This window comes from Wickerhamomyces ciferrii, contig 00028 (assembly GCF_000313485.1).
Source record: "Wickerhamomyces ciferrii WGS project CAIF00000000 data, strain NRRL Y-1031 F-60-10, contig 00028, whole genome shotgun sequence".
In the NCBI taxonomy this organism is placed as follows: domain Eukaryota; kingdom Fungi; phylum Ascomycota; class Saccharomycetes; order Phaffomycetales; family Wickerhamomycetaceae; genus Hansenula; species Hansenula ciferrii.
Window position 1 is genome coordinate 23472 of NW_011887712.1, and position 13133 is coordinate 36604.

The 13133-nt window shown below is 32.5% G+C and overlaps 6 protein-coding genes across 6 annotated transcripts; 4 read left to right on the top strand and 2 right to left on the bottom strand.

The window, feature by feature from the left end:
• Positions 1–95: 95 nt before the first annotated feature.
• Positions 96–2666, bottom strand: BN7_1264 (uncharacterized protein; the record flags this gene model as incomplete). Its single annotated transcript, XM_011278087.1, has 3 exons — positions 96–493; positions 561–1100; positions 1160–2666. 3 exons carry the CDS (start codon positions 2664–2666, stop codon positions 96–98), a joined length of 2445 nt encoding a protein of 814 aa, XP_011276389.1.
• A 2480-nt stretch (positions 2667–5146) lies between these two features.
• BN7_1265 (putative tetracenomycin C resistance and export protein) lies at positions 5147–6775 on the top strand (the record flags this gene model as incomplete). The annotated part of the gene is made up of 1 exon (XM_011278088.1): positions 5147–6775. One exon carries the CDS (start codon positions 5147–5149, stop codon positions 6773–6775), a length of 1629 nt encoding a protein of 542 aa, XP_011276390.1.
• A 203-nt stretch (positions 6776–6978) lies between these two features.
• BN7_1266 (uncharacterized protein) lies at positions 6979–7812 on the bottom strand (the record flags this gene model as incomplete). Its single annotated transcript, XM_011278089.1, has 1 exon — positions 6979–7812. The coding sequence occupies one exon, from the start codon at positions 7810–7812 to the stop codon at positions 6979–6981; it is 834 nt and encodes a 277-aa protein (XP_011276391.1).
• Positions 7813–8239: 427 nt separating this feature from the next.
• BN7_1267 (Elongation factor Tu) lies at positions 8240–8551 on the top strand (the record flags this gene model as incomplete). Its single annotated transcript, XM_011278090.1, has 1 exon — positions 8240–8551. One exon carries the CDS (start codon positions 8240–8242, stop codon positions 8549–8551), a length of 312 nt encoding a protein of 103 aa, XP_011276392.1.
• An 86-nt stretch (positions 8552–8637) lies between these two features.
• On the top strand, positions 8638–9567 carry BN7_1268 (uncharacterized protein; the record flags this gene model as incomplete). Its single annotated transcript, XM_011278091.1, has 1 exon — positions 8638–9567. The coding sequence occupies one exon, from the start codon at positions 8638–8640 to the stop codon at positions 9565–9567; it is 930 nt and encodes a 309-aa protein (XP_011276393.1).
• Positions 9568–9935: 368 nt separating this feature from the next.
• ECM38 (gamma-glutamyltransferase) lies at positions 9936–11813 on the top strand (the record flags this gene model as incomplete). The annotated part of the gene is made up of 1 exon (XM_011278092.1): positions 9936–11813. One exon carries the CDS (start codon positions 9936–9938, stop codon positions 11811–11813), a length of 1878 nt encoding a protein of 625 aa, XP_011276394.1.
• Positions 11814–13133: the final 1320 nt, after the last annotated feature.

Sequence of the window (13133 nt, forward strand, 5' to 3'; positions counted from 1 at the left end):
TAGTAATTATAACTCTATATTATATTGATAAGTAAACACTAATTACTTTCATTCTTTATAAACTTCCTTTTTCAAACTTATATCCCTTTAAAATATCATAGCATGAAAACAAAAGGACTTAAAAATAAAACAATCCAAGGATTAACAATGTTAGAACCAGATCCTTCATAAGTCATGATTGAATTGGTTGAGGTTTGAACATCTGATGAAGTACTGGTTTGAGTCATTGGTGATGGACCGTTAGAATCAGATGTAGAGTCTTTAGAATCATTGGCATTTGAACCGTTTGAGTCTGTACTGTTATCTGATGTGTCATTGGTATTGTTTGAGTCAGCACCGTTACCGTTTGCAGCATTTGAACCATTAGATTCACTTGATCCATTTGATCCATTTGATCCATTTGAGTCATTAGTTTCATTAGATTCACTAGATTCATTAGAACCATTTGAACCATTTGAACCATTTGAACCATTGTTTGAATTATCACCAGATTCTGGAGAAGAAGTACCAGTTGGTCTAACATCAGTTGAAGTTAAAGGAAGTAACATCAGTAACAGCACCATCAGCTTTAGTTTCTGAAACAACAGTAACACCTGTAGTAACTGGATAAGTTGAACAGTGACCTTGACCATCACATGAAGTAACAGTAATAACAGTTCTCGATTCATCATTGTTGTTACCATTGTTGTTACCACCTTGAGTAGTCAATGGACAATAAGTAGTATAATCTGTTACAACACCATCAGCTTTAGTTGTTGGAATAACAGTAATACCAGTGGTGATTGGGTATGGTGTACAATGGTTTTCACCATCACATGAAGTAACAGTGATCACTGTAGTTGAATCATGACCTTGAGTGGTGGTTAATGGACAGTATGTAGTGACTTGAGTAACAATACCATTACTTGTTTCAGTGATAACTGTTATACCTGTAGTAATTGGAACACCTGTACAATGACCTTCACCATCACATGTAGTAGTGGTGATTGTAGTTGTTGATTCACCATCATCATGTTTAGTTGAAGTTGAAGCACCTGTGGTGGAAGTTATACTATCACTGTTACCAGTTGGGTTAACTGATGATGATGATGATGGGTAAACTGAAGATGAAACATCTGATGAGGATGGATAAACTGAGGATGTTGGGTAAATTGATGACGAACCTGATGATGATGGACAGACAGCTTGAGCGAATGAAGCACTGCGAAAGCATATGAAGTTTCAGTATCAACAATGAATGTAAACTCAAATTGTTCTAAGGCACAGTATTCAGCATCACTTCCTTCAGATGGACATTCAAAATCAAGATCATAACTGACATAAAGAGCACCAGCTTCCAAATTAACTTGACCTTTGATATTGATGTTTTCCATTGCCATGTTTTTGAATTTTAACTCAGTGGCATCGATTTTATTCTTGAATTCAAAGTACCATTGTACATTATAAGTAGCAGAATCAGCCCTCTTGTTGCTATCAACAGCTCTGATAGCATATGTTGCAGTATAACTATTATCACCAATAGCACCAGTAGCAGTGGAATGAGCAATATCATCTTCACTTGTAGTTACAGTTGGAACAACATCAGTGGTTGTGATTTGTTGGTTGCATAATGCAGAGCAGTCCCATGGAATAGCAGTAGCTCCGTTATCAACTCCAACACCTTCTGGGGCGAAAACATAATCGAATTCAGAGCCCTCCTTATTTGTAATTTTCATTTCAAATTGTTTACTGGTACAGTATGAAATATCATCACCTGCTTTTGTTGGACAGTCAACGGTGATATCATAGTTCAAGTAAAGACTTCTTGTTGCAACATAACCGATCAAATTTTGGGCCTCAGCAAATGAATTAAACTCAAATTTATCAAGCAAATGCTCGTAATACCAAAAATGCCATTGAACGTGAAATTTTGAAGGTGATCCTTCGACAGGCTGAATCACGTATGTTACTTCAAGGTCTTCAGCAACCATTGAACTGAAATGTAATACATCATCTGGGGCTGAAGTTGGAGCTGGGAATTCACTTGTAACAATATAAATAGGATCTTCCAAGCGTTTAGTTACAGCATCACAATCAAAAGGAACATCACCAGTAGCCTTGTCAAAAACATCATCTGGTTTTACTGAAATTGAAACCCAGTCTTTTAGTGATTCAACATAAAATTGGAAAGTAATGAAAGGATCTGTTGAGCAAAAATCAATTTCTGAGTCAAGTAGAGGAATAGTGAATTGAACAGAGGCGGTAGCTTTTTTATCATCAACATTGTATAAAGCTTCAATATCAATACCATCATATTCAATACAGCTCATTTTAATTTCTGTTGGGTTTTCAGAAGTCAATTCACTTTCAAAATAAAACTTGAAATCCAAACCAACAGGTTCTGATTTCTCCTCAACTAAGTTAACTTGGTATTGATATTTCAAAGATCCAGCTGGATTAGGATCTTCCATTTTCCAAGTTCCATCATAGCTTGCTATTGAACCACTTGTAGGTTCAAGTTCTTCAATGCTATCAGTACTTGTAGGTGCCTTACAACTACCAGCACCAAGTGCTTTAATAGGAGTCGTATGAGATAGATCATTAGAACTAGATTTATTTGAATATCCAAAAGCAGAACTTGTAGCAGCAAGCAGTCCTAAAGTTGACAAAACCCTTATAAACCTCATATTGGAGAGTTTCAGCCAGTAAAATTCAAGTGATGTGAGTCCTCAAACAGCACGGTGTAATTCACCAAACTGAAATTATATCAAATTGATATCATCATATAAGAGTTAAGCTTAAAAGTTGTGAGATTCACTTGCTTATATATATTCATATATCACGAGATTTAATGATTAATTGTAAAGTTTGATTTAATCTTATGATACATTGCATTCAAGTGGATGTCTATTGATGTCTCCTTTAGAATAACCGGCTCACAGACCTTGAACATTCGAGGTTATCATTCTGGAAGCATCATTTGTATAGCTGAGACAACTATACATTTTGAATTCAATCTGTTTGGTTTGGATTTGAAAATTTATGATTTTGCAAGCATATTTGAGAGTAAATTCTAGAAAGTCCAATGAAGTGTGGAAGACATTTTTGATGCAATGTAAACCTAAGTCACTCGGGCATAGTAATACCTTTAAACGTAGAGCTTTTTACCAGCTACCACCTAAATTCATGATTTTATGGGCTATTCTTCAGGCACATAAAATGAATGTTTAGAAGTTGACCAAGAATCACGTTTGAGCAAAACATCATATTTATAATCCTTGAACTAGCTTTACAAGAAGCATAACATATGTTTATAGCTCACTGATGGTATTCTATAGAGTGCAAGCATATCCCTCATGGTTCTTGATATGGATATTGAAGGTTCACAGCGTGTTGTTTGTTAGCGGCTTAATTCATTGCAAACCTTTGTTTTTAAAAACCCTTCTTTTGTTTCCCTGTTCCGCTCCTTTGCCTATGTCTGAAAATCAGTTCAATTTTCAAACAAAAATCAAACCAGAACTTTTATAGTGTCATGATTCATTCACTTCTTACATGGATACAAACTTCATTATCAATCATCGGCTACTGGCGGTGTTGGATACTAGTTACTAGCGACCGCCTGTTATAGGAGCAGGAATACAGAGACGTACAGAGATCAGGTAATAGAGTAAAAGTAGGGCTGTAGGCTGTAGGTTATTGTAAATTATAGGCTACGTCCGTGGTGTGAAATAATGTCTATTATAATATTATATCGAGCATTAACGCACTAAAATGACTTTTAACAAGTAAGATATCCATATACTCATGGTCAGTTGACTCACATTAATCAGCTTATAATTAAACTTCATTGCTTGGTTTATTAACTGTATCAAAATCAATTATCTATATAGAAATTTTGCTCTTCATCAATATCAGGTAGAACATATGTTCTCGACTTGTAATATATTGATTCACAGTGCCTACTCTATGCAAAAGTATTAACTGACAATAAATTGTAGTTTATTCATGATATAATTATATAGTTGAAACTTGAAGCTGTTATCGGAGTGTATTATGTAATATATTATTCAAGCACATAAATTGCAGCATATTTTATATCAGTTATATTTTCGACAAAAAAAGCTAAATATGTCTTGATTTATTTAACCATATAGTCGTAGATGCTCTGAAAATTAGACCTGTAATCAATTATATGTTATATGTTTGAAAAAAAAATACTAAATTCTAATCTCAAATCAATTTTTGACCTCATAAATTTTATTTTTACTTTTAAATGAGCAAATGCAAAAATTTCTAAAATTTCAAACCTTTTAAAACAAAAGAATAAACGCTTTGTTAGAGTATTCAAGTCTCAAAGACTATATATAGCATAAAAAATCAGTACACTGAAGTAAATATTTCATTAGATATCAAGTATTAAATATTATATTATAATTATGTCACATATGTATTACATAATCACAAAATTACACATTCCGCTAAAATCCGTAATATATAAATTGTCGTTAAATGAGTTTAAACAATATACTAGTAGAAACACATATTCATTTTTTATATTTTAGCTATTGTAATTGGAAGCTAGATGTATAAGCTATAAAATTGAATAGATCAAAATTTTGAACTAGCTGTCAATTGAATTTAATGTTAATTGATAACCAGGAATCAAATGGATACAGTATACAAGCCCTTCGCCTAGGTACCACACTTGAAAAACCTGATAGTGATTAAGCGCTATACAACCGTGAGTGCAACACTTCAATGCTTGAAGTGAATACTGAATACTACTAATAATATTGCTATACTGTATACTAAATAAGCGCTTTCCAATGGTCCTATGGAATTCGGAGTTCCGTTGGAGTTCCATTTGATTTGTAATGAACTTGCTCGAAAATACATCGTTTACCATAATAATCGAATGGATACAGCGAGTTTACTATCTGTATAATAACAAGACTCAATGATCTAGCGTATATAGTAATTGGATGCTCCATGGATCATTACTAATGCTTCATGTACCTTTGTATAAAGATTGAGCTGGGTCATAACGCTGAAAATTTATATATGAAGATGACATTATATCCATAACGTTGAAAGTGTTATCAGCTATGAAGTTTTTGAGAATACCTGGACAAAGAAGTTCAGAAGCATATTCATATAAATAATCACAATGATTAAATCATTCAATAAGGCTAAATCCTTAGTACCTATGAACAAGAGAAATAAACAGTTAGTTTATGCTATAGTTCTATTGAATACTGCATTAGACAATATGAACGTTTCAGGTACAATGACTTCAGTGTTTTCAATAACAAATCATTTCCAATCAACAACAACTACAACCTCATGGATCCTTGCAGCTTATGCCCTAACATTGGGTGCTTGTATTATCATATCAGGTAAATTATCAGATGTTCTTGGAGCACATAATATTTTCATCTATGGATTATTTGGTCAAAGTATTATGGCGTTAATCACAGCAGTTATTGATGATCAAATAATTGTTTTAATTGTATTCAGAGCTTTACAAGGTGTATTTGCTTCAACATTAATACCCGCTGCTTTTTCTATTACGGGAAATTATTTCCAAGGTAAAGCTTTGTCAAAAGCTATTAGTTTTTTATTAATGGCTGTCACTGCAAGCTTAGGTGTTGGGTTAATATTGGGTGGTGCTTTCTCAGAAACTAATATTGGATATAAAGGGCTATACTATTTTACTTTTGCTTTGGGGTTTACTTCATCCATTTTTTTGTTTTTCTATGCAATCCCAATAACTCCAACTAAAGAACATGAACAATTGAAAATTAAAAACTTAGATTTTGGTGGATCTGTGCTACTTGTTACTGGATTGATTTTAATGATCTTAGGACTAACTGAGGGTGGTGAATCATGGAAAGATCCTGTTTCTTATGTTCCTTTAATTATTGGTGGATTAACCACAATTGGTGTTATATTATTTGAAATGGTTTATATTCAAAATTTTAAGAATAAAGTTGATAGAGAATCAACAACTTTAGAAAATAAAGATGATGAAGAATCATTAGATGTGAACATAAACTCAAAAAAGAAAGATTGGAGATATAATCTAGAATTATTGTTTCCTGGTGAAGTTGCAAGAGTTCCAAATTTCCCACAATATGTAATCTCCAGTTTTTTTTATTATATGTGTTTAATCAGTGTCACAACTACAAACATTCAATATAATCAATATGTTACACTAGATTCCCCAATAATTTGTGGACTAAAAGCTTTACCAATTTCACTTGGACTATTAACTGGTGCTACAATCTATAGACATCATATAGCTAAAAAAGCTGGAGTGAGATTGGTTTATACAAGTTCTGCAATAATAACTATAACAATGACTGTTTGGATTTCTAGATTAAATTTCCAAGAAAAAAATAGTTATTGGAAATATGAATGTTTTGGACAATATTTTTTTGGTTATGGTATTAATTTATATTTTCAAGTTTTATGGAATGATTATTCCTTAGATACTCCATTACATTTACAAGGTGTTGTCTCTGGGATACTTCAGACTGCAGGCCAGATTGGAATTTGTTTTGGTAACACAATTATTGCAACTATTAATGGTGATATTCATAGTGATAAATCATGGGAAAATAGAATTGAACTACATGATAAGTTTAAAAAAAATTATTATTTAGTTTATGCTGCTTGTGGATTAGCTTTTTTTGTATTTTTAACAATGAAAAGTGGTAAACCTCAAGTGGAGCAAACAGAACAGTCATCAGAACAATCAATTGAAGAATCTTCACAGAATAAAGAAGATAGTTAATACATAATCAATCGTCTCTTATTTTCTAACAAACGTAAAAAAACTTCATAAGTTGAACTCGAACAATAAGAAATTTCAAAGTATAAGTAAATGAATGTAATTCTTTCCTAGATATATGATCATTGGACAGTGGGTTTATCTAATATTTTGTAACATATCCCAAACTTTGAACTGATTAATAAATGAAATCATTTTTCTCCCATTTACTCATCCACTTCCTTACCTTTCGATTTATTATCAGTTTCAGATTCTGATATATCATCATCAAAAAAATTCGTCATCTTAGCCCTTCTATTAGATACAGTAGACTTTGATGAGCTTGAAGAGCCTTGACCAACAGATCCATTATCACTCTCATTATCACTTTCATCACTTTCATCATCACTTTCATCTGTTTCACTCTCAGAAATTAAATCTAAATCATCATCCAATTTTACAGATTCTCTAATTTCTTCTAACTGGGTTTCAATATCTTCTAAAAATTTTGTATCTTCATATTTAACATTTTTATTCAAATCAATATCAAGAATTTTTTGTAATTTTGCCTTTTTTTCAGAAATTCTAGTTTTGGATTCTTCATCTAATGTATTCATATATTCATCCAATTGTTTGATTTTCTTGATTGTTTTAACTCTTCTACCATCTAAAGTTTTATAAAGATCCTTAGAATTTGATTTTAAGCGTCGTTTATTCTTTTTGTTCATACTATGTGCTTTAACTTTTAACATTTGGCCAAATCCACCTTTACCACCACATAAACATATATTAATCTTCAAGTTCAAAAATTTTTGCAAATCTGAACCAGATTCAGATTTTATCAATCCATTATATAAATCACCAACAGTTTTATAAGGATTTATATTTATACCTCCAGTACTTGATATACTAACTCTTGAAACAATTGAATCTGGTAAATTTTGTCGTATCTCTTGTTGAACTTGAGAAACAGGCGTATCCAAGGGGAAGTTTAAGGCAAAATCATCAATACCGGATATACATTTAACGTAAATTGTACATTCTTCTTCATTTCTTGACATTTTGAACCACGTTCGATGGCTTTTTTCAGCTAAAGAATACCATTTGAAATCATAAAAGTATTTAATTTAGATGTGTATTTAAATCAAATCCCATTGGTAGGGCCAGAAGAGACATAATCAATCTCACAAAATTACGAACCACACACAAGTTGTTCACTTAAAAGCGAATATGATACAAAAGTAAAGCACTAAAACACATTGATAGCTCATTTTCCATTTATTGTATCTGATTATGTGCTATTTTACGCTTATTAGTGGCGCACTACCTACTACTAGCTTTTAAATGTTATTACCCGAAAATTATTATGCGCACATTTTCTCGAATCTCGAAACTCTGGAAAATTTTCAACAAATCAACATCTAATCAAAGGCTAGAAAGTTACACTTATATTACAAGTTATCAGTTTGTCTAATTAGTTATACAAATATGTTTTCCAGAACATTGATCAGTAATGCTCGTTTGAGCTTACGTGCTGTTCCATCATTAACTCGTTCAGCTGCCACTTTCAACCGTTCAAAACCACATTTAAACGTTGGTACCATTGGTCATGTTGATCATGGTAAGACTACTTTAACTGCTGCCATTACTAAACGTTTAGCCGAAAGTGGTGGTGCTAACTTCTTAGACTATGCCTCAATTGATAGAGCTCCAGAAGAAAGAGCTAGAGGTATTACTATTTCTACTGCTCATGTTGAATACGAAACTGAAAATAGACATTATTCCCATGTTGACTGGTAAGTATAATTTTAATTTAAAGACAAAATGATAGAAACATATATACTAATCTTTTATACAGTCCTGGTCACGCTGATTATATTAAGAATATGATTACTGGTGCTGCTCAAATGGATGGTGCTATTATTGTTGTTGCTGCTTCTGATGGTCAAATGCCTCAAACCAGAGAACATTTATTATTAGCTAGACAAGTTGGTGTTCAACATTTAGTTGTTTTTGTCAACAAAGTTGATACTATTGATGATCCAGAAATGTTAGAATTAGTTGAAATGGAAATGAGAGAATTATTATCTACTTATGGTTTTGATGGTGATAATGTTCCAGTTATTATGGGTTCTGCTTTATGTGCTTTAGAAGGTCGTGAAGAAGAAATTGGTAACAAAGCTATTGATAAATTATTAGCTGCTGTTGATGAATATATCCCAACTCCACAAAGAGATTTAGAAAAACCATTCTTAATGGGTATTGAAGATGTTTTCTCAATTTCAGGTAGAGGTACTGTTACTACTGGTCGTGTTGAACGTGGTAACTTGAAGAAAGGTGATGAAGTTGAAATTGTTGGTCTTAACAAAACTCCATTAAAAACTACTGTTACTGGTATTGAAATGTTCAAAAAAGAATTAGATCAAGCTATGGCTGGTGATAACTGTGGTATCTTATTACGTGGTATTAAAAGAGATGAAATTAAAAGAGGTATGGTTATCGCTAAAGCTGGTACCGTTTCTGCTCACAAAAAATTCTTAGCTTCATTATATATCTTGACTAAAGAAGAAGGTGGTCGTCATTCAGGTTTCGGTCAAAACTACAGACCTCAATTATTCATCAGAACTGGTGATGTTACTGTTACCTTAAACTTCCCAGAAGGTGCCGATGTTTCTCAACAAGTCTTACCAGGTGACAACATTGAAATGGAATGTGAATTAGTTCACCCAACTGCTTTAGAAGCTGGTCAACGTTTCAACATTAGAGAAGGTGGTAGAACCGTTGGTACTGGTTTAATTACTCGTATCATTGAATAAATCTAAGCTGTGCTTTGATTTAGAACTTGATGATAACCTAAAATAAACCAAACTCTATATTCTGTTAATAGGTTAAAGAAGTTATAAAAATTTGTATATATGAAAAGAATTTAACGATAATATTTTTTTAAAGTTTTACGTATAGATTTAGATTTCGCTTATGTAATGATCGACAAAGATAAGATAAACAAAAAAGCGCCACTTTGTAATCTTCACCACAGTTTAGATCAAAAACAAAAACTTAAATCAGGGATCAAAGAGAGATCATATAAAGAAGCGTTTTTGCCTTGGATCTTATTGTTTTATTCTTGCTAACACATTTTGCTACAACTTGCTATTTCACTAAACATATTGTGAAATCACAATAAATGATGTCTTTTGACGGATATACGGTGGTTGATGAGAAAGGTTTCACCACAAATCATAGAGTGAAAAGACGCCAAAGAACCAACAAAATTTTTAAAAGTTCACTAATTACTATAGGGGCGCTACTGCTTCTTCATATGATTTTAACCAGTTATCAACAGATTTTCTCAAATGAACAATTAAATATTTATAAATTACATAGATCTGCACCGGGTAGAGGAATCGATCTTAATCCACTCAAGCGTTATAATGATCTTGATCCAGATCCAAAGCATTTACATAAATCCATGTATGGTGGTGTATCATCAGATTTACCAATTTGTTCAGAATTAGGTGTTGAAATCTTGAAAAAAGGTGGTTATGCTGCAGATGCTGCAGTCACAGTTGGTCTATGTATTGGGTTAATCAATTCATTCAATTCAGGTATTGGTGGTGGCGGTTATATTGTTTCCAAAAGATATGAAGAAGATCCAATCTCTATAGATGCAAGAGAAAAAGCTCCATTAGGTGCATATAAGGAAATTTTTAAAGGTAAAGAATACCTATCAAAAGTCGGAGGCTTGGCTGCAGGTATACCAGGGGAAATAAAAGGTTTATACACTTTATTCAGCACACAAGGATCTGGGAAAATAACATGGAAAGAAGTCATTGATCCTGTAATTAAATTGGCAGATGAGGGATGGAATGTATCAACAGTTTTAGCAGCAGCAATCGCAGCAGACCAGGACTATTTTAGAGATCATTCTTCATATTGGCCTTTTGTCTTTAAAGAAGATTCATCTGATGATATAGTTCAATATGGTGATCATGTACGGATTCCTGAGTTAGCTAATACGTTTAGATTGATTGCTGAAAATGGTAGTGATGCTATATTTTATGATCCTGAAGGTCCTATTGCAAGTAATTTAATCAAAGCTGCAAATGATAAAGGTGGAATTTTTACAAAACAGGACTTCTTGGATTATAATGTTGAAGTAAAACCTGCTTTGAAAACAGAATATTTGGGAAACGATGTTTATACATGCGCAGGCTCATGTTCAGGTCCTGCTTTGATTTCAGGCTTAAACATTTTGAATCATTTTGGGTACCATCAGGGAGGTGATATGAATTCAGTTTCTACACATAGATTAATCGAGACTTTCAAATGGGTTGCAAGTGCTAGATCAAGATTAGGTGATTTCAATGGTAAAGTTAAAGAAGTTATAAGTAAGGAATGGGCAGAAAAGGCAGTTCAACAAATTAAAGAAAATCAAACATTACATAGTTGGGCAGACTATAATCCAGCTTTTGAAATTAATGATCCCCATGGAACGACACATATCTCAATTGTTGATCAGCATCATAATGCTGTTTCTTTTACATCTACAGTTAACTTGTTATTTGGAAGTTTAGTCCGTGATCCTGTGACTGGTATAATTTTGAATAATCAAATGGATGATTTTTCTGTACCTGGTATACCAAACGCGTTTGGAGTTCAACCATCCATCTATAACTTTGTTAGACCTGGTAAAAGACCATTATCAGCAACAGTACCAACAATTGTTGTGAATGAATTGGGTAAGCCTGATTTGGTTATTGGAGCAGCTGGTGGAAGTCGCATCATAACGACAGTTTTACAAGCCATTGTTAGAATCTATAGTTATAGCATGCCAATTTTAGAGACAGTTTCATATCCACGTTTACACCATCAATTGTTACCAAATTATATAGAGCATGAAGAGCATATTGGGAATGATATTATTGAATCTTTGAAATCAAAAGGTCACAAGACATTACTTCAACCACCAAAAACGGTGTTAAATGCAATTAGAAGATGGGAAGCTGAATACCATGCGGTAAGTGATTATTGGAGAAAAAGAGGTGAGTCAAGTGTCGTGTAGTAATGCTTGATATTAGATTTTTAATAGCTAGAGTTATTTTGAGTATTTAATGAATGAATAATGAATTTTAATCATAATATTTTGTATCAGAAATTTGACTATCTTGTTTATATTCCGCGAATTTATTTTCATATCGGTGACATTTTTGAAAAAATTTCGAATCAAAGTTAATCAAACGAAAGTTTAATTTGTTGAAAATTACGAGAAAACTGGTATTTAATAAGATATTTAATTATAAACGTCTTTGATATTCAAAAATAGGGGAGTCTGTTATGATAGAAATATGACTACAAATAATGATGGGAACTCACAAAAGCCGTTCACAAAATCAGTAACATCATTTGAAGGATTTCTTCACCAACTAAGAACAGCAAAAGAGACATATCAAGATATTCAATGTGACGGGTTTGCTCATTTTTTGAATTATGATCTTGGTAATTTGAATAAACTGGCGAAAGGTAATCTACGAACCCAGGGAAATGGTGAATCAAATGGTAATAATGTGGATGAGAATAAACAAAGTTCAAATAATGAAAAGGAAATACAAAATAGTAAACAACAAAAGGCCTCAACCAAAACACAAATCAAAGAAGAACAAAAAATCGAATCAGATGAAAATACAGAGGAAATGAGAGACGAGGAGGAAGCTTTAAAAGTACAGGGATCAAATGAAGATTCAATACCTTTACCAATACCCACATATGTCCCCACAAGAGAAGACTATATGCAAGTCATAAATCAAGTAAGAATAGAAATTAAAAAGAAAATAATATTTCCAATATCGAAAGCATCAGGATATAAGTGGGAGTATTTTAAAGGACATTTCAAAGCTGAAATATTGTTATTGGAGTTTCATTGTTTCCAAGACATTTCCAAAGATATGGAACCCAGTAAATTCAACAATTCAAACCTAATAGACGTTTATCAAATTGGACAATGTGCATCATCAGTTAATGTTTTCATAAATATCATCACAAGACAAATACGAATTACCTATCGTCATAAATCTCATACAAGGTTGATAGATATAATCTATTCACTCTTGTCACAAATATATAATGAATAATGGATAAAATATGATATAGAAGAATACTGTATGTATACAGTACGTAGATAAGTACAACCTACAGAACTTATAGGCTTCTAACAGGCTATTAAGTGATATGATACTAAAAATATCATGTAACATATAATATTTACCACAATAATAATTAAAATCATATACAGATTACTCAGCAATAGCATTAGTATTACATAATACACGCGAAATACGCGAGGTTGTCGTGACGACGGTTTCAAATTGGATCACATGATCAAAAG